The sequence below is a fragment of the Cervus elaphus genome, chromosome 8 (assembly GCF_910594005.1).
Source record: "Cervus elaphus chromosome 8, mCerEla1.1, whole genome shotgun sequence".
Classification (NCBI taxonomy): Eukaryota; Metazoa; Chordata; class Mammalia; order Artiodactyla; family Cervidae; genus Cervus; species Cervus elaphus.
In genome coordinates this window covers 40,484,494-40,512,249 of record NC_057822.1, presented here as the reverse complement: position 1 = coordinate 40,512,249, position 27,756 = coordinate 40,484,494, and the positions used below count along the sequence as shown (strand labels likewise).

The 27,756-nt window shown below is 37.4% G+C and overlaps 1 protein-coding gene across 3 annotated transcripts in view; it reads left to right on the top strand.

Annotated features, from left to right (window-relative positions):
* Nucleotides 1-27,756, top strand: part of PARD3B (par-3 family cell polarity regulator beta) — a 1,123,128-nt gene that overhangs the window by 890,587 nt on the left and 204,785 nt on the right. For all 3 annotated transcript variants that reach the window (XM_043910301.1, XM_043910302.1, XM_043910303.1), the window contains one exon: nt 13,740-13,850. In XM_043910301.1, the coding sequence (XP_043766236.1) occupies nt 13,740-13,850 (111 nt within the window). The remainder of the gene's footprint in view (nt 1-13,739; nt 13,851-27,756) is intronic.

Genomic DNA, 27,756 nt, shown 5'->3' with positions numbered 1-27,756 from the left:
TGAAATAATAATATATTGGCTTGGGTTTCCAAATAACCTTCCAAAATGAAAAACACAAATACTGTGGGTTTCTGCAGAATCAAATATAACTGTAATGTTTGTAAAAAAGATTAGTTATCAGAAGTCACTTTAATATTAGGTGGTGAAGTATAGAAATACCAAACCTGGGGAGGCCAGAGGCGTTAAACCCAAAGTCAAATACAGGTTGCAGATGCGGTGAGTGAGGCCAGCTCAGCCATCTTTTGAGTGATGCCGCAGGAGCGCCGGCTGCCAGTACACCGAGCGGATTATATGATACCTCTGTCAGCTGAGTGCATGCAGAGCTGGGCAAAAGTGAGGCTTCCGGTAGCACTCCTCCTACGTCATATGATCCCAAATTGATCTGATACTTTAAAATCGCCCCAAAGATAAGGAAACACCCTCGGGTCAATTCACTTAATTGAATAGCCTACGATTTTTAAAAGAAATGTTCATCAAAAATCCCACCTCGTATGTTCTGCTTACAGGTCCAGACCTTTCATTTACCTCATCATGTACTTTATAGGTTGATGTCTTTAATTGTATGTACACAGAATTTTTAGCCTTGATTTATTATTCTATGAGAATACTGGCAGCCATTTTGAGATGTATTAGGAATTTATGGGAATTATTCATCTGTGGCACTGAAGAAAGGAAAAATTAGCCATTGGTACAGCAAAGGGAGGAACAAGAAAATATACTTACATTGCAGAATAGTAGTTTCACAGTCTAGTGGACAAGCAAATAAGAGCCCGATGCTTTGGACAGACTATAAATCAATTTCTGATTTCTTTGGTCAAACTGTAAATCACTGGGCTAAGCTACTATGAATTTCCAGGTGAAAGCCTACTTTGTGATTGTGTGTTACTAATAATAGCTCTTTCTGAATTACAAGTGATTAGAAAACCTTGTCAGAAATCACATTGTTCTTGTTGTGTCAGCATGGATATATTTTCTTTAGTGAAGTTAAATTGCTGGAGAATGAGATTATATTCATTCATAGAAAACTGTATTCAAATCCCATGGGAAACCTACTCCTATGGTCTTTTGTCCCGGCCCCTCTGAACAAAGGGAAACATTATTAATTGATGGCTCTGTAGTGACTGTCACTCTGCCCGATTTCCTTTGGTACAAGGTGTGCTTGACCTGGAAGATGCCTATAATATCCCCTGTGCACTTCAGTGAATAAACAGCAACTCCATTTAAAATAATAAATTATTTTATTGTTGGCAACCCCATATTATTTATGGGTTCCAAGCTTTAAAAATTGAGAAAAGCTAAGGAAAGGGAGTTTTTAGACATTTTAAGAATAAGTGCAGACACTTGCAGGCAACACAGGTTTGAAACATTTCAGAGACTTGTGACTTTTCTGGGAGAGTGTGATGTAGAATTTCACTTGAGATATTTAGGATAGATATATTTTTTTCCTCCTAGCCTATTCATAGTTGAGAATCAGTTCAGTTTTATGGTCTACTGTTAAGGGCCTTAGAGGGATGCTAACTTTCAATCTAACATAAAAATATTGAAATCTGATCCCTTGCCTTACAAAATCAGGGCTCAGATTTTTTTTAAGGTAATTTTTTTTTTTCCCAAAAGAACTCTTCTATGAGAGAAAGTTACAGGCAGAAGTATCGTGATTTGAAATTCTGTTAAGGACAGAGTGAACTAATGACAAAGATGGGTTGTGTCAAGAGAACCCAGCAACTCCCTAACATATATCTTTATTTGAAACCTAAGATTAAAGAGGTCAACACTTCTGAAACTCTGAAATTAAAAGCCTAAGTATAAGATAGACATCATGTTTTTTCTAGATGACATCTTGGAGATTAACCACCTTTAATGACACTTTTGGGTTTAAATTTTATTTTAGGATTTAGCCTGGTATTTGAAAATAGAGCGTTTGCATAACATGAAAGAACTAATCATCATGAGATAGAAGCCCACGGTGACTCAGGGCCCCCACGGCCCTCAATAGCCAGGTATTCATTACCTTGACCATCCTCTTTGGTCTCACTGTGCCTGCAGACATCCAGGGCTGTGACTGGCTTGTAGCCGTCACACCCAAATTAGGCTATTTGGATGATTTGTGCATTCATCGGGGGAGCATCTACCATGTTAGAGCTTTATGGGGGGATAACATGCTGAATTATAAGGGGCCATGGGGCCCTTCTTCTAGAATAGAGGCTATGAAAAATGGGTACAATTGACATAATTCCTGAAATCCTGACCTTTAATTCAGCTCAGCAGTGGTTGCTGAATTTTTGCAATGCATCAGGCATGAAGAATGAGACAATATTTGATGAATTGACTTGTATCCTTAACATCCACTAGAGGATCTGGCTTAAAGTTGGTGCTGAACAAGCATTTGCTGAGTGAGTGCTTGATGGCATGTATACATAAATAAGAGAAACACTGAAGGGCCTAGCCTTAGCCCTAGCCCTTGAGGAGCCCTTGAGAAACCATTTTAAGCAATAGTTAAAATAGTGCCCTATCCCCAGTACCACTGCTCACTTCAGCATAAGCCCTCCACGCCTAGGGATCCCTTCCCTGAATCCACTCTGTACCCTATCTTGGCTAAAGATAAACATGCCCATCCAGGTTAGTTTTGTTTAGTGGAAATGTTATGCACATTAAAAAAAAAAAAACATAAAATATTCATTCTAGTGAATTGAGACAGCCTAGAAATTAACCCTCAACAATTCTCCCTTATTCAGTATTGCTTTCTCTGCTACAGAAAAAGGGAAGAAAAAAAGTCCATAGTTAAGAGAGCTTCTACCTTTTAAGAACAGTTTCAAACTTAGTATCACTTATTAAGAATCAATATAATAACTCCTTTCTATTATTTAAGGCTCTCTTACCAGCTCCATCGTGCATTAATTATTTTGCTTCTTTTGTATTTGTACAATAAATGCTTGACAAAAAAAGTGATGTAATTTAAGATTTTTATGGCACAATGAAAAAGTTTCCCACCCCCAGGAAAAAAAAAAAATTCTGTGATGTTCTCATTGTCTTTTCAGTGAAAATTTTATATATTAAAAAGAAGATTGTGAAAAGAAAAAAAAAAGTCCTAGTTATACTTCATGTGACTGAGAGAAGGTTTAGAATATAGAGAACATGAAAAAACAGTACATGAGCTATAGAGGAATAAAGCTATGCGTTCTTAATTTTAAATTTCAGATAAATATGATTTCAGCTTTGATCCTACATGGACTAAGTCTTTTGTCACTCCACTAATTAATTCAGTATGCTAGAGAAAAGATGCTAATTTGAGCATCAAAGAAGTGATAATTTTTTTTTTGTTTAATCAGATTTATAAAGTTTCACTCCCATTAGACTGGGTGTGGAGCTCAGTTTTATTTTATTTATTTTATTCTTATTTAGTGCAGGTGAATTCCAGAGAAATTCAACTTGTTTCTCTTAACTTCTAAAGATGGAGCAGTAATATCCTGGATTTCCTTTAAAATGGCCCTTTGCATAGTCACTGTGCCAGGAGAAAAAAAAAAAAAAAAACACCCAAATCAAACCAAACAAACAAGAAATCCCACAGTCATTTCTTAATACTCTTGTCCTTCTGTTCTTTCCATGTAATGAGTTAGGCACCTTCATCAGTTCTTTCTGATAATGGACTTTATACAGAGTACATGGATGTTAATTTGTGCCACTGAAAAAGTTGTATTTGACATTTTATTAGTGACTCTAAATGAGACCTCCCATTTCCACAGAGCTTTTAGTTAGCCCTCCCTGCATTTCTTTTCGTGGACATGAGTCAGTGTTTCCCTTCCCAGGCAGTTTGCTGAAATGACCCACACCTGCCAGTGAATGGACCTCAGAGATATTTCCTGTGGAGGGAGATTTCCTTCTGCAGGATGAGTCAGTGGTCAGTCTGGAGTGAGCCCCAACAGGTTGACCTCGGGAAGGCCACGGGAGCTGGGGAACCGCCCGTAGTTGGTAGAAATTAGGACATGAGATATGATATGGTCTCAGAACACTTTCTTTCCCTAGATTTTGGGTTTCTGGGACAAAGGAGAGAGAGAAAAGGAAGGAAGGAAGGAGGAGAAAGAGGATACCATGGGCACCCAGATGAGAAAGCATTATCTGGCTGTTGGTCAAAGTCTGAATTCCAGCCGTGTGGTCTCTTTGGATCCGTATTAGGGTTTTATGCAGACCATCAGTTGCACTCAAGCAGCCTTCAGAGACATTTAAAGATCCACTTAAAAGTAATAAAAATAAAAAGGAAGAAGCCACATATTCTTCTGCTTTGAAATAAGTAAACATTTAATAAAAGAAAAGCCTTTCTAACTATTAAGAAAACATAAAAATGCAAAAAGATCTATTTCTTTAATGCTCCTGTTAAATATAGTTCCCAGAAATCAGAAGCATTTAAGTCTGAATCACTAAGGCTCTTGCCTGCAATGTCTTAAAGCCCGTGAGCGCGTATGAAAGCAATTAATCAAAGTTCAGTGTGCTCCTGAAGAGTGTTTCGTCTTCTGGAAAGCAGAGGAATGGAATAACTTAAAACCCAGTGTGGTCATGACAGTTAATAAGCTTTTTATAGTCCCCGTGTGGATCTGAAAATCATACCTTATTAGTATCTTTATCTTTCTTCCTCACTCATTCACGCGTATTTTCATTTAATTTTAATTTCTGGCCTCTTTTTCATATTTTTTTTTTCCTTTTTTGCTAACCAATCACTGCTTTAATAATCTCAGAGTTGAATTTTCAGTTGCTACAAAGAGGTTCTGCAAAAGTTAACTGTCCAGTGGCTCACCAACTCCTTCACTGGTTCTCACAAGTCTTGTCTTCCAGAGGCCTTTGTCCCTGGTTTATGTGTTTATTTCTAGGAAGACAGGTTATTGGTGATATGCATTTTGCTTTGCTTTCTGGACCCTCTAGAATATTCTGAATGTAGTTGGAATTTCCAAACCCATTGTGTTTCCTTAGCTCCTCAGTTTGAGAAAGCAATTTACCAATAGTTCAAAGATTCCCAGCTGCTGAATTGAGCCAGAGAACTGCTGAAGACTCTACCAGATGTTTCACCCTCTTAGGCAGAAATCCTAGAATATTCCAGGACCTCCCTGCTTTTCAATCCTAAAAACAAACATCAACACATCTGAGGTCTGAAGATTCCTCACTTTGGAATGAAGGATCGTCATGACCACCAATTTAGGAATCACATCCTGGGAATGAGGAAAGTAGCTGTTTAAGGGGATGAGGGATGGAAAAGTTGATTTCAAAGGAAGTAGTAGACAAAGATATCAGTGGAGTTACACCTGTTTGTTGTTTTCATATAGCTTGTCTTCATCTTGAAAATATGTAAATGCACCCAAAATAAATGTCTAAACAATATTAAAATTTTACTTGGAAATCTTATTTATTTATTTTTTTTTTAGAGTTTTGACTCCTTGATTCAGTGTTAACAAGAAAAATTTTTTAGCCTGAGTTTTCCTTCAGTTACTGAAGCATCAAACCTCTCAGTTTCTGCTTGTGAACACCTCCTATAAAGCAAGTCCCTAACTCCTTTTGTAAACTACGGGGTGGACCTACAGAGTTTAAAGTACAGCCCTCTGTTGGGGAAAGCATAGGGAGTTTTAGAGCATTCCACCTCCCTCCTGAAAAATCACAGGCATTAACCATGGCAATAATACATATTGTGGAACACTAAAAATAAAATGAGAATATCTTTTTCTTTCTTCACTAAGACTGGTTTATAGTAAACACATATCTGTACTTTCTTCTATCAACATTATCATAAAAGTAGGCAATGCCCTTGGGTACCCCCCAAAAGAGGGAGAAAGCTCTCTATTTGGTCAATTTTCATTGTATTTTTATCAAATTCACTAATTCTTAGGTACGATGGGAACCATCTAAGGTAAACAAGCAAAGACATTTGTGACATACATTTTAGAAGCAATAGTTGAAGTGCACAAAAATCATATGAGATTGCAATCCATGTAAGTTAATTTCATAAGCATATGCATATGCTAGTTCAGAACCCAATTTGGAATATATCAGACAATAGAAACCTTTTATGGGTGAATTTCAGAATAAACTATAGAGACATAGTCAAAGGTCTATGAACTTTTCTGCTCCCATATTTTGCTTGAGCTCTTTCAAGCTATATAATTCACACCATGATAAGGCAATATCATGTGTAATTTAAAAGTAAATTAGTTACAGGGAGAATGAACCATTATCTGAGCCCAGAAAATACTACGACTGTGAGGTTTGTGCATGTTCACATCTGACTCCATTCCACAGATTTTTGATATTATTGATGACTGGGCCTTATAGCCTTTTCCAAATGCATCAGTGATATCCAAAGGTATTTCTTAATTGTAGGAGAAATACATTCAGTTTCAAACTTTCACCTCTCCTTGGATTCATAGCTCACCACTAATTTTGAATAAGAGTGTCTGAACTTATCCCATTCCTGACTTTTTAGTTCTCCTAGGCCGTTGCACAGGATTGTTTTCATACAGTCTATGCCAAGAGAAAGAAGAGTGGTCGCTAATACCTACATAAATGGCCCAGTGGGATCAAGGAAGAAAATTGTAGACCCATACTACTTAGCAGAATGAAAAAGTGAATGAAATGGGAGGCTAGAGGTGGAAAAAGTCAGAGTAGAGCTGTACATTTGGGAATTTGGATTATTAGGGTGCGTGGGAATCTGGGAAGAATTTGAAAGTCATCTTTATCTGGAAAGCTCAAGGAAAGAAATAAAAACAAGAAAATATTTGCTGAGAAATTAGGGAACCAATACTAAGAAGCATATTAAAATCTTTCTGGTATGGAAACCAGTAGGATGCTGGAACTTTATTTAATTAGTTGGATGGAGGAGTTAGAGATCTACCGAACAACTCATGGTTGAATGCCATGTGCCTAACCCATATGATATGTAATGGCTGCACAGTGAATGTCTGACTGAATGACTGAATGAACCATTATTAAGTCTACTTCCCCACGTAGTCATTTAGGACTTCCCTACATAGCACATGCTTGCACACTGAGTTGCTTCAGTCATGTTCAATCTTTGTGACCCCATGGACTGTAGTCCGCCAGGTTCCTCTGTCCATGGGATTCTCCAGGGAAGAATACTGGAGTGGGTTGCCATGCCCTCCTCCAGGGGATCTTCCCAACCCAGGAATTGAACCCAGGTCTCCTGCATTGCAGGCTGGTTCTTCACTACTGAGCCACCAGGGAAACCCCTTCCCTACAAAAGCAAAATAGGAATACAGGTGAGGTCTCTTTCAGTATTTTTCTACAACCCTCCCTGAGGTTCTTTTCCACCTTGGATATTCTATTTCCTTTGATTTATTAATTTATACCAAGAAATCTCATTTTATGGATAGGAGTCATTTTTCTTATATGTGTTGTATCACATTAACTCATAAATTACCCAGGAACACCTCCACTTCCCTTTTATCAGTTCTATGAAGTTTTATCTCCTAGCTGCTACTTATTCTGAGTTTCTTGCTCTTATCAAGAACTTTGTTCTCCTATACCAAGATCCATAGCAACATTAATCAGGAGAGGAAAATGGTGAAGACAACTCCAATGTCCATTGACAGATAATGGATAAACAAATACAGTACACTACAGACAATGGAATATTTTTCAGCCTTTTAAAAAAGAAGGAAATTCTGATACATTTTACAAAATCGATGAACCTTGAAGACATACTGTTAAGTGAAATAAGCCAGAAACCAAGGGAGAAGTATTGTTTGATTACATTTATATAAAGTAACAAGAACAAATTCATAGAGGCAGAAAGTAGAATAGTGGTTACTAAGGGCTAGGGGAGGGAGAAATGGGGAGTTACTGTTGAGATACAAAATTTCAGTTTGGGATGATGAAAATGTTCTGGAGATAGTGGTTTATGGTTGTACAACAATGTGGATGTACTTAATGCTACTGACCGGTTACTTTTAAAATGATTCAACTGGTAGATTTTATGTTAAGTATATTTTGTCATGCTAAAAAGAAAAATGACCGTATTCTCTTCTTTCTTTCACCTATAAATACTCTGGCGTTTCTTCTTATCAGCCAACAAAAGTCTTCGGAGATGAGCCAAATTGAAAACCTCCATCTTCAACACTTCACCCCACTTCCAGAAACTACCCTACCAGCCAAACCTCCTGAAATGGTTGTACAGACAGAGAAACACACTTTTGTACTTACCTGCCATTCACTCTTAAGATCACTCCCACCTGGTTTCTGCTCACATCACACCCTTGAACCTTGCCAGGGTGATGACTGCCTTCAGATTGCCAAATCTAATGAACCTTTTCAAGTCGTCAGCTCACTGGACTTCTCAACAGTATTCCCATCTGTGGACCATGTCCTCCTCCTCCCAGCCCTCTTCTCTCAGATGTCTTACACCACATCTTCCTAACTTTCTCCCTGTCTCTCTCACTGTGCTTGTTCTGTCTGCTTTGTATACCATCCAATGTTTAAATGTTAAAGTGCCCATGGCTCTGTCCTTGTCCTCAGCTTTTCCATCTGGATTTCCCAAAGGCACTAAAATATCTGTACTTAGACGTGAACTTCTGATTGTCTCTGCATTGGCCCCGTGATCTCCAAATCGCTGTCTTCTCTTCTCAGCAGCCCCCAGTCATCCAAGCCACCATCATCTTTCACCCACACTCCTATAGCCATCCCCAGGCAGCTTTCCTGCTTTTATGTGGTACAGTTATTTCAGCAACCAGGATTATTTTTTTAAATGTGTACAACTTTGTAGCACTTCTCCTTAAAATGATTTGGTTACTCCTTTGTTGCTCTTCTACCAATTCTTTAAATCAACCAATTTCCTTAGTAGCTTCTCTGTTCTTTGAACCACTAAAAAATGACCTACTGTCATTCTTATAATAAATTCTAAGCATCTCTCAGACCTGCACTCCAAGGATCTTGCCCTTCTTTCCATCCAAATCTTATACAAAGATCCTCTCTGTTCTCCTTGCTTTGGAGACTGGCCTTCTTTCACTGCTTGGAATGCACCAGGCATCATGCTCCTCGTGTCCTCTGCATGTCCTCTTCCTTCATCCACAGGCTATCTCTGCTTGTCTGGAATCTCTCCCCCTTATTGTTATGGTTTTAATGTCATTTCTTCATTAAAGACCTCCCCAACCAGTCACTTTCCTGTTACTCTCTGTCCTAACTCCCTGCATAGCACTTTGCACAACCTATATATTCATACTTGTTTGGTGACTGTCTCCTCTATCAGAATGTAAATTTTATGAGGGCAGTGTCTGGTTTTGTATCCCAATACAATATCAACCTACATCCAGTGCTTATGACAATGTCTGACACAGAAGAGATGCCTAAGAAATATTTTTTAAAACAAATGCATGAATGAAAGAAGAAGAAAGCAAGCAAGCTAGTCTTCCGTGAAGCTGATTCATACAACCTCTCTGTAAAAATAAACAGGAACAGGTGTTTGAAGCAGACTTATAATTCATGAAAATCTAAATTTACATAAAGAGTATGTTGAAAGGTGATTTTTCCACTTTACGAAAAGATCCATCATAAGATTCTTTAAACAGGCTTCCCAGGTACATAGAAAGTACGATTTCATTGATTAAAACCATATGTTTGCACAGAATTCTTCAGGAAAATATCTTTTATATAAAGCAAGGTTGACCTATAAGCAATTTCCTTAAGGAACCTAGCCCAGAATGGCCAACTCTCAAATTTCCTAGGTAATAGATAATGGAGGCCTGGAATGCAGTGGATATTTGAAACCTTAGAATGCAAAGCAGTCATTTCAACCATTTAAGGTCTGCATGACTTTTCTCACAAAAATAGCTAGTGGAGAGATGAATCAATGTATTTGAATCTCCCCAACTCCTCTCTTTATGTCAGTGAAAGTAAGAATGGATATGAAATGACCCCCAAAAGAGGCTGCATGAAAGGAGAACAAGGGCCTGTAAAATTCACTAAATTGATGCTTTTCTCCCGACTCCCACCACCACCACTGCCATCACTGATAATTAAGTTGTCTGACTGCTCTACTGGAAAGAAGAATTCAGTGTGTTAATAAATAAAAGGCAATTAACTTCTCTGAGCCTCAATTTCCTCATTTTAACAATGTGGGAGCCATTTTGAAGATTATTGTCTTATAATTCTGTTCTTGAACCTACCCAAACTTTACAAATTAAGATAATTGGTAACTGTTCTCTCTATCTAATTAAATAAATTTCACAGCTATTTCTGCTCTTACTAGAAACTTTAATAAATGATCATGAACTTTAAATCAAAACATTTATAATATTTATAGAGTTGGTTGAGTTGACTATTATTGACAGTTCTTGCTTAGAAGAAAATGCTTGGCAGAATTTGCTTACAACTAACTCGGTGGCTCCAACAGTAAAGAGTCTGCCTGCAATGCAGGAGACCCAAGTTTCATCCATGGGTTGGGAAGATCTGCTGGAGAAAGGAATGGCAACCCACTCCAGTATTCTTGCTTGGAAAATTACATGGACACAGAAGCCTAGTGGGCTCCATACAGTCTGTGGGGTCACAGAGTTGGACATGATTGAGTAACTAACACTTTCACTTTTTCAACCTTTTCTTTGTCAAACATATCCCACTCTAATAGAAGTGTAATAAGCTGTTCTTAAACTGCAGTACAAGTGAAATACTTCGGCCACAGGAAGGAGAAAACAGTATATTGGTTGTGATACTAAAGATTAAAGTCAACTGGGTTATAAGTTCATTTTACCCTTCAAAAATGACACTACTTTCATCTCAGAAAATCTAAAACCTCCAAATTTAGAAGAAAATATTTGAGATGTAGCAGAAAAGCAAGCCTAAAATCTATAGAGATCTTGGCAATATTTTTGCCTTCATCAACTTCCTGAGGCATTATTTTACCCTCACTCCCCACAATTTTGATTTTTTTTTTTTTTGCTTCAATATTAGTTTATTTGGTGACATTTTGAGGGAAAACTATTTTTCTAAGTGATGTACTAAAGTATTAACTTCTCACATAAAGGAATTTAGAGTAATAATGTTAATCCCTAAGACTCTTCTTCATGGATCCAAAAAACCAAAGAATGCATTCATGGAAACACATTATTTCGATATCACCTGCTTTGTAGGTTAAAGAGAGATCTTAAATATATTAACAAATCTGAATGATCTGAAAGTTAATGTTCTTATATTTTGTCTAGTTTTTCTGTCTTCTCTGTTTACTCCTATGAATGGGATCAAGTCATTTCTTCCGTGAGAAAGAGGAATAAATTCAGAAAAGGATGCAAGAAAGAGGAAGAAGCAAAAGAAATAAGGCCGGGAATGATGGAATTAAAGCTGATGATCAACCAACCCAAATGCTCAGACTAGACTGGATGTAGCAAAAGCACCGCAGTAGGAGCAGAGACAGAGAGATGGCAGTGGGGAGACAGGAAACTCATGAAAGAGAATTTGCTAATTGAAATTATAACAAAAAAATATATACAGAGGAGTCAAGGCTGGGAGAGGCTTCTGTGGAAAGCAGGATGCAGTCTGTTCTTGAATAACACCATGACTGTGAATGTTAGCAGCGCCATCTTCCACATGTTATACTCAGAGCTGCCACTTGACCAACAATCTCTGCTTTGGTTCGAAACACAATCCAGAAAGAGATAAATATTAGGCCACTTCTATGAAATTCTGAAGGAAATGAGTTTCTCACAAGTTTATGATTTAGGTCCTCCTGTGAGGAGATTCTGACTCTCTATGAATGTGTTGAAAGGCTGGGGCACAGGTATGGGAGTGGGGGAGGGGCAGTCAACCGAGCATGTGTAATTTGAGAAGTGTCCTCAGGTTATCCAGCTGGAAGGATGGATGGATACATAGATACGTAGATAGGATGAGTAAGCTAAAGATATAAATGCATACTCACAGAGTTAAAATGTGTAGCTATCTAGTAAGAAACAAGGGACAACTGGGATTCCCTTAGATTTAAGAAGAGTCTTTACCTTAACTGAAGTCTGCATGATATAATGACTTTTATCCTGGTTCTCAGCAGAGCATCAGGTCATTTTCATTTTTCATGTGTGTTAATACCAAGGTTATGGGAGACTGCTTCCAAAGAAATTATCTATCAGGAAAATGCCTGTCTTTTAAGAATATAAAAGACCAATAATTAATTGTAGTTTTTTTTAAATTTAAAATTTGCAGTTTCATTTTCCAAAAAATGCTAAGGAAACACCAAGTTCTTTTATCATAATTGCAGGGAGCTCTAGTGTATTCTTGTTTGGAGTACAAATTAGGACAGCCACTATTGAAAACAATGAATGGTTCCTCAAGAAATTAAAACTAGAACTGTCATATAATTCAGCAATCTCACTTTTAGATATATATCCAAAACAGTTGAAATTAGGATCTCTCAGAGATATCTGTACTCCTAAATTTGTTGCATTATTGTTGCCTAGCATTATTCATGATAGGCAAGATATAGAAACAACCTAAGTGTTCATCAACAGATGAATGGATAAAGAAGATATGCTTGATACACACACACACATATATATGATTGTATGTATTTATACACACACAAAATAAAGAGAAAGGAAATCCTACCATTTGTGACAACTTGGATGAATCCTGAGGGCATTATACTAAGTGAAATAAGTCAGAGAAAGAAAGACACATAGCTATATGATGTCACTTGTATGTGGAATCTAACAAAAACAAACTCAGAGAAATAAGTAAAATAGTGGTTATCAGGGTTTGGAAGATGAATAAATGTTGGTCAAAGGGTACAGACTTCCAGGTGTGAGATTAGCAAGTTTGGGGATCTGATGTACGGCATGGTGAGTATAGCTGATAGTAGTGTACCAGGTAGTTAAAAGTTGCTGAGCGAGCAGATCTTAAATGTTCTCACAACAAAAAAGAAATGCTAACTATGGGACAGTATATCAGGTATAGCTAATATTTTGGCTGTAATTCTTTTTTAATTAATATGTATCAAATCAATACATTGTACACCTTAAACTCATACAATGTTATGTGTCAATTATCTCCTTAAAGCTGGGGGAGAAAGTAAAATTACCGCTGTGGCCAGTAACCACACATCTGCCCAGCACCAAGAAGTGCTCAGAGCACGCTGACTCAGGGCTGAATTGGGAATCATGTGGCTACGTGGAGAGTGAGTGTGGCCTGAAGATACATGTGCAGTGTGGGAGGTGACCCACACGCTAATCCCAGCCCTGCCTTGAACTTGGGTTTGTTTAAGGAACAAGGCCTCTCTGAGGTTTTGGTTCTTCATTTGTAAGGTTAGAACATTGAACTCTGTGTTTGGTAAAGTCCTTTGCCAGCACCATCACTATATAACCTCATGAGTTTAATCTTCAATGCCAATGCCACCTGGAAGTCTGGAGGCCTCTTTAAGAGGTCGGTTAGGTTTTAGCTATATATTAATGACAACTTTTCAATGCTTTAATCACCACTGAATCAATGGTTTGAAATTTTTAGTCTTTAATCACATGATTTTGTACAGACTGTACAATCAATAGCCAAGTAGAAAGAAAGAAGGAAAGAAGGAAAAGAGAAGTGGGAGGGGAATTCAGTAGCTGTATTATTTTTCTGCTCTAAGTATCTTATTTTTACTTCCATTGTATGCGAAATGATTTTTTATTGCTTAAAGAATTGTACTTTAATGAGTTCATCTCATAAATATCTACAACTTACCACAAAAAGAACATGCTTTGTCGTTAACAATCATCTTCTCCATGTTTCATTAGATTTGGAAAGAAGAAAGATGATAAGGGTGGAAAGGCAGAGCAGAAAGGTCCTCTGAAGCAGGGTGGCCTGAGAGAAGAGGAACTGGAAAAAATGAAAGAAGAACGTGAGAGGTGGGTAGAAATGCTAAGCCTCTTGTTTCATTTTTGTGCATGGTCTATGTTTAATTTGGTTATTGTATCAGTCAACTGGAGAAATCTTATTTTAAAATGCATAAAGGTTGACAGATGCAGAAGGATAGATACCTGATATAAATGGAATCTGCCTTTCTGGGGAATTTTTATTATATTTTGAGAAGAAATTGACTTCATGTTTTTATTTTATCGGTACTTATAATTCCAAAATGTGGTATCCTCTATAAATGCATATGTTCCCTATGGTTTAAGCATGGTTTAGACAAGGAGGTTTTTTTTTTTTTTAAAAAAAGGTCATTTGAATATTGATGTTTAGAGCTATCAAATTTCCATAGTCTGTTCCTAATTTTTGTTAAGCTGTTTTATGCCTTCTTAATTTTATTCTGTTAAACCCATTTGGGTACTATAATTTGAAAAGTACATGCCCTTCATTTTTAAAAAGCCAGTGTCTTTTATTATGCCATCAGCAAGTTACAAAGTATGTTGCCCATCTGTGAAAGGGTCGGTTTCATTTACTAAAAAAATGACAGTTTGCAAGGGCTGAATTCTCCTTTTTAAGGAGCTTAATGTTCCATTTAGACAAGAAGTCCTTCACATATCTTTGATGTTAGCTCTGGCACTTACCCCAAGTAGATGTATAAATGTCTGACTTTGAAACATGTAATTGAATATTCATATTTCTCCTGAAAATTCTTTGCCTTCACAACTAGATGAAGCTCAGAGAAAGACTGAGGTTATTCTATAACTAAGTGTTTATACTGACTTGATCATGCATGACGTCAGATTTGTGCAACTTTTTCCCTTGCCTATTAGTAATAATAGTTGTTGCAGTTTTTAAAAAGTCAGTACTTGTACTTATTTTAATTTTCTAGCTTGTGTACTAGGAAAATCATACTTCTTATACATTGTGTTTTCTAGTGCCGAGCATGCTAAGAGTACCAACTGTTAACCTTTGACCCCTATCTTGTGGTCTATTCCCATTGAGAAGGCTCACTTTATCAATAGCAAGAAAAAAGTGCTATTTAGTCCTTTCTCATTTTTGAGAGGTTGATAAGCTCAGTTTCAGGGTCAGTGGAGGAGATAAAAGGAAATCAACTGCTTGCCACTGTTGACTATTCACATGTCAGAGTTGCCCCAAAGAGAAGAAAAATGAATTCTCCATCATAATCCAAGATTCAGTAATCCTGTAATGTAAAATGTAATTCAGGCTAAGATTTTAATGCATCTATTGGCAAAGACATCTGTGTGGTGAGTCCCCGTCGTAGATCTTTGCTGCTCCCCTGATTTCACTTAACTGAAGCACCACATTCTTGCCTCATCTTCAGGAAACTAAGCTATTTTCTAGAATGCAGGCTTCACATTTTTTGCAGCTCAATGCTGGCTTGGGGTTGAAGAGGGGTGTTCCTCTTAGGAGCTAGGGAATCCTGTGCCAGATAGAAAATTGATAACTCATAAAATAAGGTGAGTTGTCTTTAAGCAAAAGTTCATTTCCTTTCTGGTTTTGCCTTTAGGAAACAGGTGCCTGAGGGAGTTTTGTTCTTAAAAGTGGGACCGTAAATTCACCTCAGCTGGTTATATGGGTTTCAGGTCCAATTTTCTTAAAATATGTCTGGTCAAAATATTTAAAGAGCTATACTATTAGCCCCCACTTAGTCCACTTCCCGCACATGAACACATAAAACACATCTGATATGGGTTTCCTAGAGACAACATTATCTCAATCATTTATGGGGGGAAGAAGTAGGAGAAGTTGATTTTATGGTTGGGTGCTATAGAATTGATGACCAAGGACATTTCAACAGCTCAGGGGCTGAAGACCATAAAGGGCAAAGGTAAAGGCTGAACATTTGGCATCGCTGTCAACCCTGGAGTCCCATTTCTTGGCTCTCTATCATCCATAGGAAACCAATTCACAACTCTTAAAGAACTCAGCAAATGTATCACTCGTCATGGCCTGGCCACAGGAAAAAAATACAATAAAATAGGAAACAGTGTATACAAGTTCACAAAGTGGAGTTTTTCCTAATATATTTGAAATTTATTATGTAAAGAGGATTTAAGCCATCCAACTGCTTACTTGCTTCATCCTAGCTGTCATAGATATAATAGCTTTTCATTAACATATCCCTTTTTCAAAGAGTTTAAAGCACTTGAGTAAAATATATACTGTACATTGCTGAAACCAGCCTGTACCAATTTGTGAAAGACAATTACTAAGCTTTCAAGAATTATGTGAGCTTCTTGTTAATCCATTGGTAACTTGAAATTGTTCTTGGTGGAAGTGTTTACACCACAGAAATTGGCAAATGATGGTAAATTGGGTTTGTTTTCTCAAAGAACCAGTTTGCTAACACACCACTGAGGGTCTATACCAATTCTATTTAGTGTATAGCAGGAAGAAATTATCAAAAATAGAGGGGGAAAAAAAAACACTCATCCAAATCAAAACACATGACCTCTTATAGATAGCTATGTTTCTCAGATTGGCCTATGGAACACCTGAATCAGAATTAATCATTTGGGGAGCTTGTGGAAAAAATGAGAATTCCTGATACACCAGATTTACAGAATCATAATCTTGGGAGTTAGAGGTGAGGAATCTAGGTTTAATACTTATGCTCAATGCGATTCTTTAGCAGTCTGAGAAACACTGAGTTTGGGGGATAGGATTTAGCTGGAACATTAGATTAAGCTCTTCTCATTCTATAAAAAATGATATACAGATTTTTTTTTTCTCAAGAGGATTAAATAACTCGGTCTAAAAATGTTGCCATCTTTCTTACATGCCTTCTCTGAGGCATCCTACCTTACTTGCATGCTTTTTGCAAACAAAAGAGGAGCACTTGCCAGTGCTCATTTACCTAAGGGAATATGAATCACTTTGCCTACCCATACCCCCATGCACACAAAGCTTACAAAGACAATAAGTTTATTAAGACATTTTTGGAAACATAAGAAGTGTAAAGAAGATTATTAAAATCAGGCAAAATTCTACCATAATTCCATAACCACTGTTAGTATTTTTATGATCTTTTTACTATATTTGGTATTCATACCATATGTATTTTATTTTTTTCACAGAGTTCCTATTATGTTGAGCATTCCCCAATGTCATTAATGTTTTGAAATTATGTCATTTTGATGACTGCCTTATATCCTGTGAGATCAACATATCAAAATATATTTATCCTCTTTTATCTTCAAATGTATAGTCCATTTCCATTTTTTCAGTGTTCATACCTTGGTGAGCATCCAGGTACAAAAGTCCTCATAGATTACCTCTTAAATCATATAATTTGAAGGTTCAATTTCTTTGTAACTGTTTGACCCAAGGGTTAATCTAACCTCAACTCTAAACTTTAGGGTTATATCATCCTTCTCCATTCCTCTCACTATTTTTCTTATGATTTCCATATCTTGTTTTAATTTGCCTGTGTATCTAGCTCCTAATACAGAACTGTGTTGATGATATATATGAATATCTTATTCACAGCTAGAACTATAAGTGAAGGTGAAGTCACTCAGTAGTGTCTGATTCTTTGTGACCCCATGGACTGTAGCCTGCCAGGTTCCTCCATCCATGGGATTTTCCAGGCAAGAATACTGGAGTGGGTTGCCATTTCCTTCTGCAGGGGATCTTCCCAACCCAGGGATTGAACCTGGGTCTCCTGCATTGCAGGCAGACTCCTTACTGTCTGAGCCAGAAGAGAAACTCAGTTGTAGCTATCAAAAGGTCAAAAACATACAACTGGTGGATTGAGTTATTAGATTAAAGAGTCTAGAACAGTGATTCTCAGTTCTTTGGAGGAGGGGTATGAAGGATGGAAATTTGCTTCCCAAGGAACGTTTGGCTGTATCTTGAGACATTGTTGATTGCCAAAGCTTTGGAGGGGGGTGTGGGGAGTGAGTTGCTACTGCCATGTACTGGGTAGAAGCCCAGAATATGGCTACATATCCTAGAACCGTAAGACAACTCCCATCCTCAAATGATGAGTTATCTGACTCAAACTACCAATGGTGTGGAGGCTGAAAACCCCTGTTTGTACTCCACAAAGAGTAACAATACTCTCTTGGACATTAGTATTGCATTGTCTCACAATCTGTGGCTAATACAGAGAGATATACACTAGATCATCTAAGCCTAGAGGATTATTAGCTATTTGAGAAACTACACCCAAAGATTGCTAATGAATATTCCAACAATATAAGCTCGCAAGAAAAAAGTTTTCCTAAAAATTTATTTTTAACTCTGGCTTGCTGAGCATTGGCATCAGTGATGGTGCCTATTGATCAGATTTCAAATTCCACAAAGCTGCAGGGGTTGACAATGTGTCCGATGACAGAATCATCTGGAACAATGGACTGAATCAAACATAAAGGAACTTAATAGGAATAAATGTAAAGTCTTGTGTTTAGGTCCAAAAATGAGCTGTATAAACACAGGATGTAGAAGGTTTGACTTAATACTGAATATATGAAAAATTTGCCTGATGGTTTTAGTTGAGGGTAAGCTTTGCAAGAGTCAATATGGGGATATGCCTGCCAGAAACTTAATCCAGCCTAGGCTACAGAAATTCATGTACGAAAGTGAAGGAAGAAACAATAATTTCTATTCTACACTGCTCAGATCACACCTGGAATACCTTAAGCCTCTCTCACACACAGAAAATGGCAATATTAAATCCATGTCTTTTGAAAAATATGGAAGGATATGGGAATGCACAGCCTGCAGGTTCAGACTTAGTTTATGTCACATGATTAAAGAACATTAACATAAAAGAGGAATTAGATGTGTTTTATAGCCTGCATTCTCTTTCCATTCTCTCCCTCTACTTATTCATTTGTTCATTTATTTTCTTGAAGATTCTAATGAGGAATTATTTTCAGAGAGGTAGCCATCAGCTTAATAGAGGGGAAAACATCCTGACAAATTACAGTGTCTCATGCAGCAGCAAGTGTATTGACACTGGAAATATCTAATAAGCTGATGATTACACTGGGAAAGGATGAGTGCATCAGGAAAGGACTGGACTGGAATTACTTTCATAAACTTCAGTCATTGATATATTATCTTCATTGTCTTATTTATATCTGTATACATTCAATTAAATAAAAAGTTACATAAATGCAAAACCATGTAAATTAATATAGTTAAATACATCAAGCCGCATACCATCAAAACTCTTGTGTGTCTTTAATGCTGCTCATGTCCTTAGATGATCTCTGTGGTCTCTCCCAGATCTCAGGGTCTGAGAAATATATAAACATATGAGTATAGAAGCATTTACTTTAAACTCCCTAGAGTGGCCATTTGTGAATTGGCTATGTGCATATGGTAGTATGTGCACTATTTCTATGTGAATTTTTAAGCCCAAGTTTCTTGCTCCTAATTGCATGTTAGGATTTTCTTAGTCTCCTATTCTATTTCCTGAGCTGATCATGTGTCCCCTCTTGACACAAGTCAAACAATCCATGGCAGTGAAGCCCTGTTTTAAATAAACTCATCATTTTGTTCATGCTCTAGTGAGACTGGCCATAATAAGACATTAGTTCCAAATGCTTATATCCATTGCTAGAAGGATGAATCCAATATTATATTCAAAGATTATTTCTCCTAGAATTCTTTATCAAGCTAAATTAGATTAGCATTTTCCAAACGTTCAGATTATGTAAATAAGTATGGTGAGCAAGAGATGATTTTAGCAAGTCAGTAAACCATTTGCTTTTGTTGCTGTTGTTTGATACTTAAGACTTTGAATATGTAACCTTCTGCAGAGTTTGAAATTAACCAGATTCTCCTACCTGAAAAGTACCTAACATGCATGCTGTACTTGTATTAATACCTTCTCAAAAATCGGGTGATTTAAGTTAAAGAAAAATATGTTCCCCTCATTTATTTAAGACTATTGTACTGGGAGAAGAAATCTCCATTGACTAAAGGCTGTCTTCCGTTAAAATCCCATATTACTGACCCTTGGGAATTTACTGTGTCACTCAGGGAACTCATACTGGGGCTCTGTGACAACCTAAAGGGGTGGGATGGGGTGGGAGGCGGGAGGGAGGCTCCCAAGGGAGGAGACATATATACTCCTATGGTTGATCCATGCTGATTTATAGCAGAAACCATTACAATATTGTAATTATCCTTCATTTAAAAATAAATAAAAATTTAAAATAAATAAATTAATAAGTTAATTTTAAAAAATCCCATATTACTAATCCTGAATTAAATTTTCCAAAATGAAACTTCTTACTACAAATGGGATGTAGTAAGGAATGAAAGATGTGCAAGGAATGAAGTTGCACTCTAAGATCCTCTATTACTCTTACATCATGTCAGAGTTTATTTTGCAAGGGAGCTTATTTACCGTGTTAGTGAGACGTTATTTTTGTAGCTCTTATTAGAATCTTAGGATAGATGAGGAGATGAGGGGGGAAAGTGGCAACCTCTTTAGCTTCAGCATAGAGAAGTATGGAAACATATGGCTCTTGTTTTCAACAACTGGCCTGAATGGAATGTCTAAGTGAGAGTGAAGCTAAGACTTAGGAAAGTTAATCTGTTTCAGTGTCTGAATTCAAGGTTCTTAGTTTTCTTTCCTTTAGGAAGCCTTCCAAGAGCTGAGACTTCTCCCTTGCCTTATCAGCCGAGCCGCTTGTGGCCTGTTCCCTTCGTTTAAATCGATACATGTGTTTTTGATATTTGGCAAGCCAAGATTTAATTATGCAGCTGCAAGTTCCCTACATAAACGAAATGCATCTTAGAGAAATAAAAACATTCAGAAACCGTTTAGAGTTTGAGAATACAAGTGGTTGAAAATCTATTCCCAACCTCTCAGCATTTTATTTAATTATGGGAGATTTTTATGTTACTGGAAATTGAAATGAGAACCAGAATAAGGCTAGGGTTTATCCAACATTTGTGCATACTGAAAAATAAAGATGCTTATTGTACTCTAAGAAAGAGAGGAAAAGTATATTTTGATTTTATATTATATGTTGTAACCTATGTAAGCATTACACTCCTAAATACATAGAGCAGCAACTGAATTGATAGGATTTTGTCATTATTGTTTCCTAAAAACAGTGCATATTTTACTCAAGGAACCAGAAGGTTGATTTCTTTAATTTGCCAAGAGACTCTCTATAATTAATTATTTACTGAACTTAAACTTTGGCACTATTTAAACTGTTGAAAACACCCATGTTTTGGCATGATTACATACAAATGATTAATTCAGCCCGGTTTTACTCCTCTCTGAATATCTCTGTCTTTTGCCATAGAATTTGCTAGGTCCTGTGGTGTGGGCAAAATAAAGTGTTGGAATGATTCCCAGTTTTAATAGTCCCAATTTATTATTACCACTGAACCCTGATCAGATCGTGGGCTGGATTAGATCCCAGTTTTTCAGAAGGCCCCAATTTATGGTTCCCTTAGAATCCTGATAAAAATGTGTCTTTGAATAAGGTTTTGGTTGGCTAAAAGAGATCCAGTTAATTACTTTTAGATTCTTATTAGATCATCACTGCATGGAAGTTATGAAAAATATTATTAGATGGTGTTTCTCAGGACAAGGTCACGTTCTCGTTTTATGCTGACAGAAAGAAGCTATCAGATTTCTGTTTTTCATAGTACTAACCATCTCAACAAATGAAAAGAGATTTGCCGTATCCCAGTAATTACTATTGACGCTTGTGTTAGGGTAAAGGTGGCCTTTTTTCCTAGAATAATAAGTAAAATTAGAGTGCGCACACGTGAGAGAGAGCAAGAGCCAGCTCTAGGCCAAATACCGGGCAAGGTGGCTACATCCTCACCACCCTTCTTTCAAGGTATGTCTCTTGTTTAGAGAAATGAGGGTAGGAGATACAGGGGGATCTAGGTAGTTTTAGCAGCTGTATGTTTATTTGATCTTCATAACACCTATCTTCCCAGAAATGCTTGTGGTCACCAGCAAAATTTGGCCCATGACTATATTCCTAGAGACAAGAGATGGAAACACCTACATCCTTATGCCATGCCAGCATTTTTTATGAGCCAAAATCCTTTTATGGGACTTGAATCAATGTTAGAAGTGCTGTATTAGCAACTACTTGTCGGCTGAGCTGGATTAATATATAAAATGAATCACTTGACTGGCATGGTTTCCAATAGTCATTTAGACAAACTTCTAAGATTACAGTACACCAGCTCTTTCAGAAAGTGTTTTTTTTTTTTTTTTTTTTTTTTTCAAAAAGTGTTTTTTAAAGATACTCTTATATTAAAATATCCTGGAGTGACATATTATTGTATTTGGTTATAGTGATATTAAAATACATTCTGAAAAGGAATTTATTAAACTACCTACAGTGATCCCACAGAAATGTTCAGAATATCTGATCTGATAGATCTTGGGAAGAAGTTCTAAATTCTGTTGATCCGGATATTTGGTTTTAATATACACACAAAAATATATGCCGTATAATCACCAAACCTTGGTAATTCCCTGGATTTTATGCCGGATACATATGTATTTGGTTCAATGGAGGTTATGGACAGCAGAGGCAAAATTTGAGAATTTTCTGTGAAAGCTTTGAGCAGCTGTAGAAGGCCTTTGGTCATGAGAACTTAGAAATAAGAGTCCAATATCCATTTTTTCAATTGTTTTCATAACTTTATATAAGCAACTTTTGAGCACGTATCTTTAAAGTCCTTCTTTTTATTACCATGATGAAATGGCAATAATAATTCTTTAAGGCCTGTAAAAAGCATGGGTAAAATGTTTTTTAACTGCTAAGTCCCTTCAAAGAAGAAAATTTCAGTAAATAAAAGTTAAGAGAATCCAGAATATTTACTGTGGACTACTCTGGAGCTGGTCAGTGTAAACTTAATTTGCTAAAAATGCTCTTAAAAATGTGTACACATCAAACTGTTGTAAATCCAATGGTATTTTCTGAATTTCTAAAGTATATCATCTTCGTTTGGACATACGCTATGTTGTATCCTGCTTTGGAAAACTTCCATGACAACACATACACTCAAGAGGCCAAGATTAGTCATTATTCCAATAGGTTGCTAATACTGCAAGTTGAAAGGATACTCAACCTGTTGTCTTCCAGATCTGCTTTTTTCCCATCTCATACTCATTATGTAGAAGACCTAACCTAGGCATGGGGGCTTCCCCGGGGGCGCTAGTGGTAAAGAATCCACCTGCCAATGCGGGAAATGCAAGAGACATGAGTTTGATCCCTGGGCTGGGAAGATCGCCTGGAGAAGGAAATGGCAACCCACTCTAGGATTCTTGCCTGGAATATGCCATAGTTAGAGAAGCCTGGTGGGCGCAGTCAGTCAGACACAACTGAGAGACTGAGTATATACACATATCCTAGGGATGTGATTCCTAAACAACAAACTTTGAATATGCTTTTTCCAAATTTCCTTGGCAGGTTTTGTTTTTTTTTTTTTGCATTAGTGGTTTTCAGCCAGGAGCAGTTTTCCCCCAGAGGTCATGTGACAATGTCTGAAGACATTTTAGTTGTCACACTAGGGGGCGTGCTGCTGGTACCTGAAAGTGAGGTGAATGGATGGGGAAGCTGTGGTACATGTACACCATGGAATGTTATTCAGCCATTAGGAAGAGTTCATTTGAGCCAGTCCTAATGAGATGGATGAGGCTGGAGCCCATTGTGCAGAGTGAGGTAGGCCAGAAGGATGGAGAACATTACAGCATGCTGGCACATATATATGGAATTTAGAAAGGTGATAACGATAACCCTATATGCAAAACAGAAAAAGAGACACAGAAATACAGAACAGACTTTTGAACTTTGTGGGAGAATGTGAGGGTGGGATATTTCAAAAGAACAGCATGTATACTATCTATGGTGAAACAGATCACCAGCCCAGGTGGGATGCATGAGACAAGTGCTCGGGCCTGGTGCACTGGGAAGACCCAGAGGAATCGGGTGGAGAGGGAGGTGGGAGGGGGGATCGGGATTGGGAATACATGTAAATCCATGGCTGATTCATATCAATGTATGACAAAACCCACTGGAAAAAAAAAAAAAATACTGAAATAAAAAAAAAAAAAAAGAAAGTGAAAGTCAGTCGTCTCTCTGTGACCCTATGGACTATACAGTCCATGGAGTTCTCCAGGCCAGAATACTGCAATGGGTAGCCTTTATCTTCTCCAGGGGATCTTCCCAAACTAGGAATCGAACCCAGGTCTCCTGCATTGCAGGCAGATTCTTTACCAGCTGAGCCACAAAAGAGCAAGGATGCTCCTCACCATCCTGCAATGCAGAGGACAGCTCCCTTACAGTAAAAACTTCCCCAGCCCGAGATGTCAATTGTGCCGAGGTTGACCAACCCTGTTTTGGACAAATTGATAATTAGGTTAAGTAGGTATAGATATAGGTAGAAATATGCAGGTAGACATTCAGTACATTTATGGTTGGGCCCAAGGATATGTATTTTAAAACTGTTTCCCAGGTGTTGTTTATAGCTATGTTTGGGGCCAAGTGGCCTGGGTGGTGGCCCAGGGGAGGCATGTGGCCAAGTAGAAAGATTAAAGACCGAGGTGTGGGTCAGACCTGGGTTAAAGACCTGACTCGGCGTGAGCACACTGTCAAGCTACTTAACTGCCTCAGGCCCCTGTGTTCTCATCTGTTAAATGAGAAGTCTGGCTTTCAGATTGTTCTGAAAAGTTTTATTTAAGAAGCAAGCAGTTGGTTCACTCTAGGTGCTCAGTGTTATTTTCCGACCAGCTCTGGGGATTAAAGACCCCAGGTAATCTGTTTAGTATCCTTTGGGAGCCCAGAATGCTCTGAGATGCACCATCTGTGAAAGTCGCTGAGTTGGACACTATCATGATGAAGAAGGCCAACTTGAACGCAGACTTTGCCCAGCTGGGAGTCATGCCAGATCCCCCCATTCAAGAAGCTTCTCCTCGTTTTTTATTGATCACCAGTTGGAAGTTGCTCCTCAAGCACAGTGCGCTTGGCATAAGATGGCAGCATGGTAGCAGGGCGGGGGTGTTGGGGGAGCGCTGGCTGCAACCAGTGCTTGGCAGTCATGGAGACAAATTCAGGGAGGAGGGGTACAAATGGCATGGGTGACTGCCAGCCTCTCAAGTTCGCAGGGTATGTGACTGCAGAAAACACTGGTAACCACAACCATTAAATTCACAACATCCTCACAACGTTAAATTCACAACATTTGCATTTCTGCTACATTTATTGTATTAAAGGAGAAATAATTCTGGTCTGCTAATATTTCAAATTCAGTTGGTAGAAATGGAATGAGAGTGTCCTTTTCTTCCTTGTTCACGGTCTCCCACCCATCTGTCTTTGCTCTGTAGTTTAATTACTTAATGACTTCGCAGTACACCTGAATTAACTTCAGGTTGGTGTCCAAAGGAACCTGACCCCCTTCCCAGGTCCCAACTCCAGCCGCCTTTTACTGTGTGCCCTTTGTTTGATTTGAGTATTGTAAGTTAAGAAGATAGAAGTGGTTTGAGCTATGGCACAAAAGTCTGCTCCTCTAGAGGTCACTTAAAAGGGCTTTTTATTTTTTTAACAACAATAATAACAATTGGCTGTTTAGATGGAAGCTGTAAACGTGTTCTTGGAGGAACTTAACAAATAATAATTTGTAAAATCATGATTTCTGCAAATAGACCTTGTTAACTATGGCAGGCTAGAGAAGAGTGGATCAGTAATAATAGCTTTGATCAAAGTCATCCTTCTCTCCAAACTTTGAATGGCTCTCTCTTGCCTACTGCACACAGTCCCAACAATGTGACCTAATGTATCTGACTATAGCCTCGCTTTCTTGTCAGAATCTCCACTCCGGCTATTGTGACCCATGTACTCAGCCAATCTGGAATCCTCACTTTTTTTCAACTCTCTCTGCCGTTCCTAATACCATTTCATTTGCCTGGAACACCTTCATCCTGCCTCAGTTGGTCCAAATCATAGAAATTCATTGAAATTCCACTTCTTCCATTATACCTTCCCAAACTGCCTAAGATAGAAGAAAATTATTCCACTAAATAACCTGGCCAAGTCACTTAATTTTGCTAACCTTCATTTTCTTTAACTGCAAAATGGGTAGATAACCATTGTAATAGCATAATATTGTTGTGAGAACTAATTGAGACATTAAAGTGAAGTATTCAGAATAGTGCCAAGCATAAAGATGTTCAATAAATGGCGAACTTACCACTTTCCTTAGAGATTGTGTTTATTTGAAAGAGAATCAACGTTAATATCAAATAATGTTGGATTTGAAGCCCGATTATTCTGTGCACTAGCTGTGTGATTGTGCATGTTTTGCTGAAATCTTCCGAGCCTAGCTCACTCATTTGGAAACTTTTTTAAAAGGAGAAATAATACCTAGCCTTCAGAGTTCCTATGAAATTTACATAAGATCAAATGCTTAAAGCATCCAAAGCAGTGCTTGGCACAGGATAGATACACATTGTTATTATTATTGTTGTTATTTTGCTCCATTGAACTGTAGATGTCTGTGATTACAAACATGCCTTCTCTCCATTACTAGTGTGTAATTTCCTTAAGGCGAGAACCACATTATAATTATATTTCTTTTTCTCTCAGCATCTAATACATTACGTTTCACAAGTAGGTACTCAGTACACAGTTGTTGAATAATGGATGAATGAATGAAGGAACAAATATAAAGCTGCACGGATTTTATTTTTCAAGCGAATAACTGCTAGAATGGAACCAAGAAGCAGAATGGGCTAAATCAATGGTTGACAAAACTATATAGTTTAAAAAAGAAGAAGTCTTTCCCCTGGGCTATGAAACAGTATCCAGAAGCATGAGATTAGTTGCAACTGGTAGTAAAATGGTGAAGATGGATCGTTGACACATAGTGACCAGCCCGTCAGGAATATCAACACCTGTTTCCTTCTCACTGAACCAGATTCTGAGACAAGACCTTAAAGTGAATGAAACTCATCCATTTCACAAACAAATGGCAATATCATGGGTCTAGAGAGTTGGTCTGTTTGCTGTTGTTGTTGTTTTCCTTTTAATGGGCTTTGACCCTATTCTCTTCAATTGGCTCAAATTTAACCAGTTGAAATTATTTTTAAGTACCATTCATTTCAACCTTTTAAAAGGAAAGATTTGCCTTTATGGGGTAAAGGAGATTTGATTGTATAGATGAGACACACTGCCCTTGGCTGATTCTCTATCACAGGAGGATCTTTCTTGTGCTTCTTGTTGATCCGATTCAATCAGAATTCTCAGTGCAGATTGTATTTCAGGGGTAAGCATAAAAACTATAATGGAAATGGAGGATCATGAAAAATAGCAACAGTCATTTGTAATATACCAGATGCCAGATAGCCACTCTCTCAGGGAGACAGCATTACTAAAATCCTAGTCTGTAATTAGGAGTCCATATCACCATTAAATTAGAGTTTGGCTTATAAAATGATTCTTTCTTATATACTCTTCTGCAATTTCATATCTTTCCTTCTTGCCTAGACCCTAGTTTCTCTTGAGGTGTAGGTTATAACTTCTGCTTATTTCCTTTCCTTACATCTCAGTAAAAAGAAGGTATTTAGTAAAGTCCTTGTTAACTTTAAAGTATAAAATGATATCAGGTTTAAAATAAGTTATTTATTAATTTTAAAAAATGGATAAACTTCTAGTAATCATGGGAAAATACTATGTATTAAAATATCTTGCCTAAAATTCCTGCCTGTTTTTGAAACTATAGTGCTCTGTTTAAAAATTATTCTGATTATAATAATAAGCACCAGTTTTAAAAAATAACAAACAAGTGGTAAATGAGTTGCTAAGACAAGTCATCTTTTAAAAAAATAATATTGAACTCTATTATTGACAGTATCAGCAGCTAATTAAAAATTCTATTAGT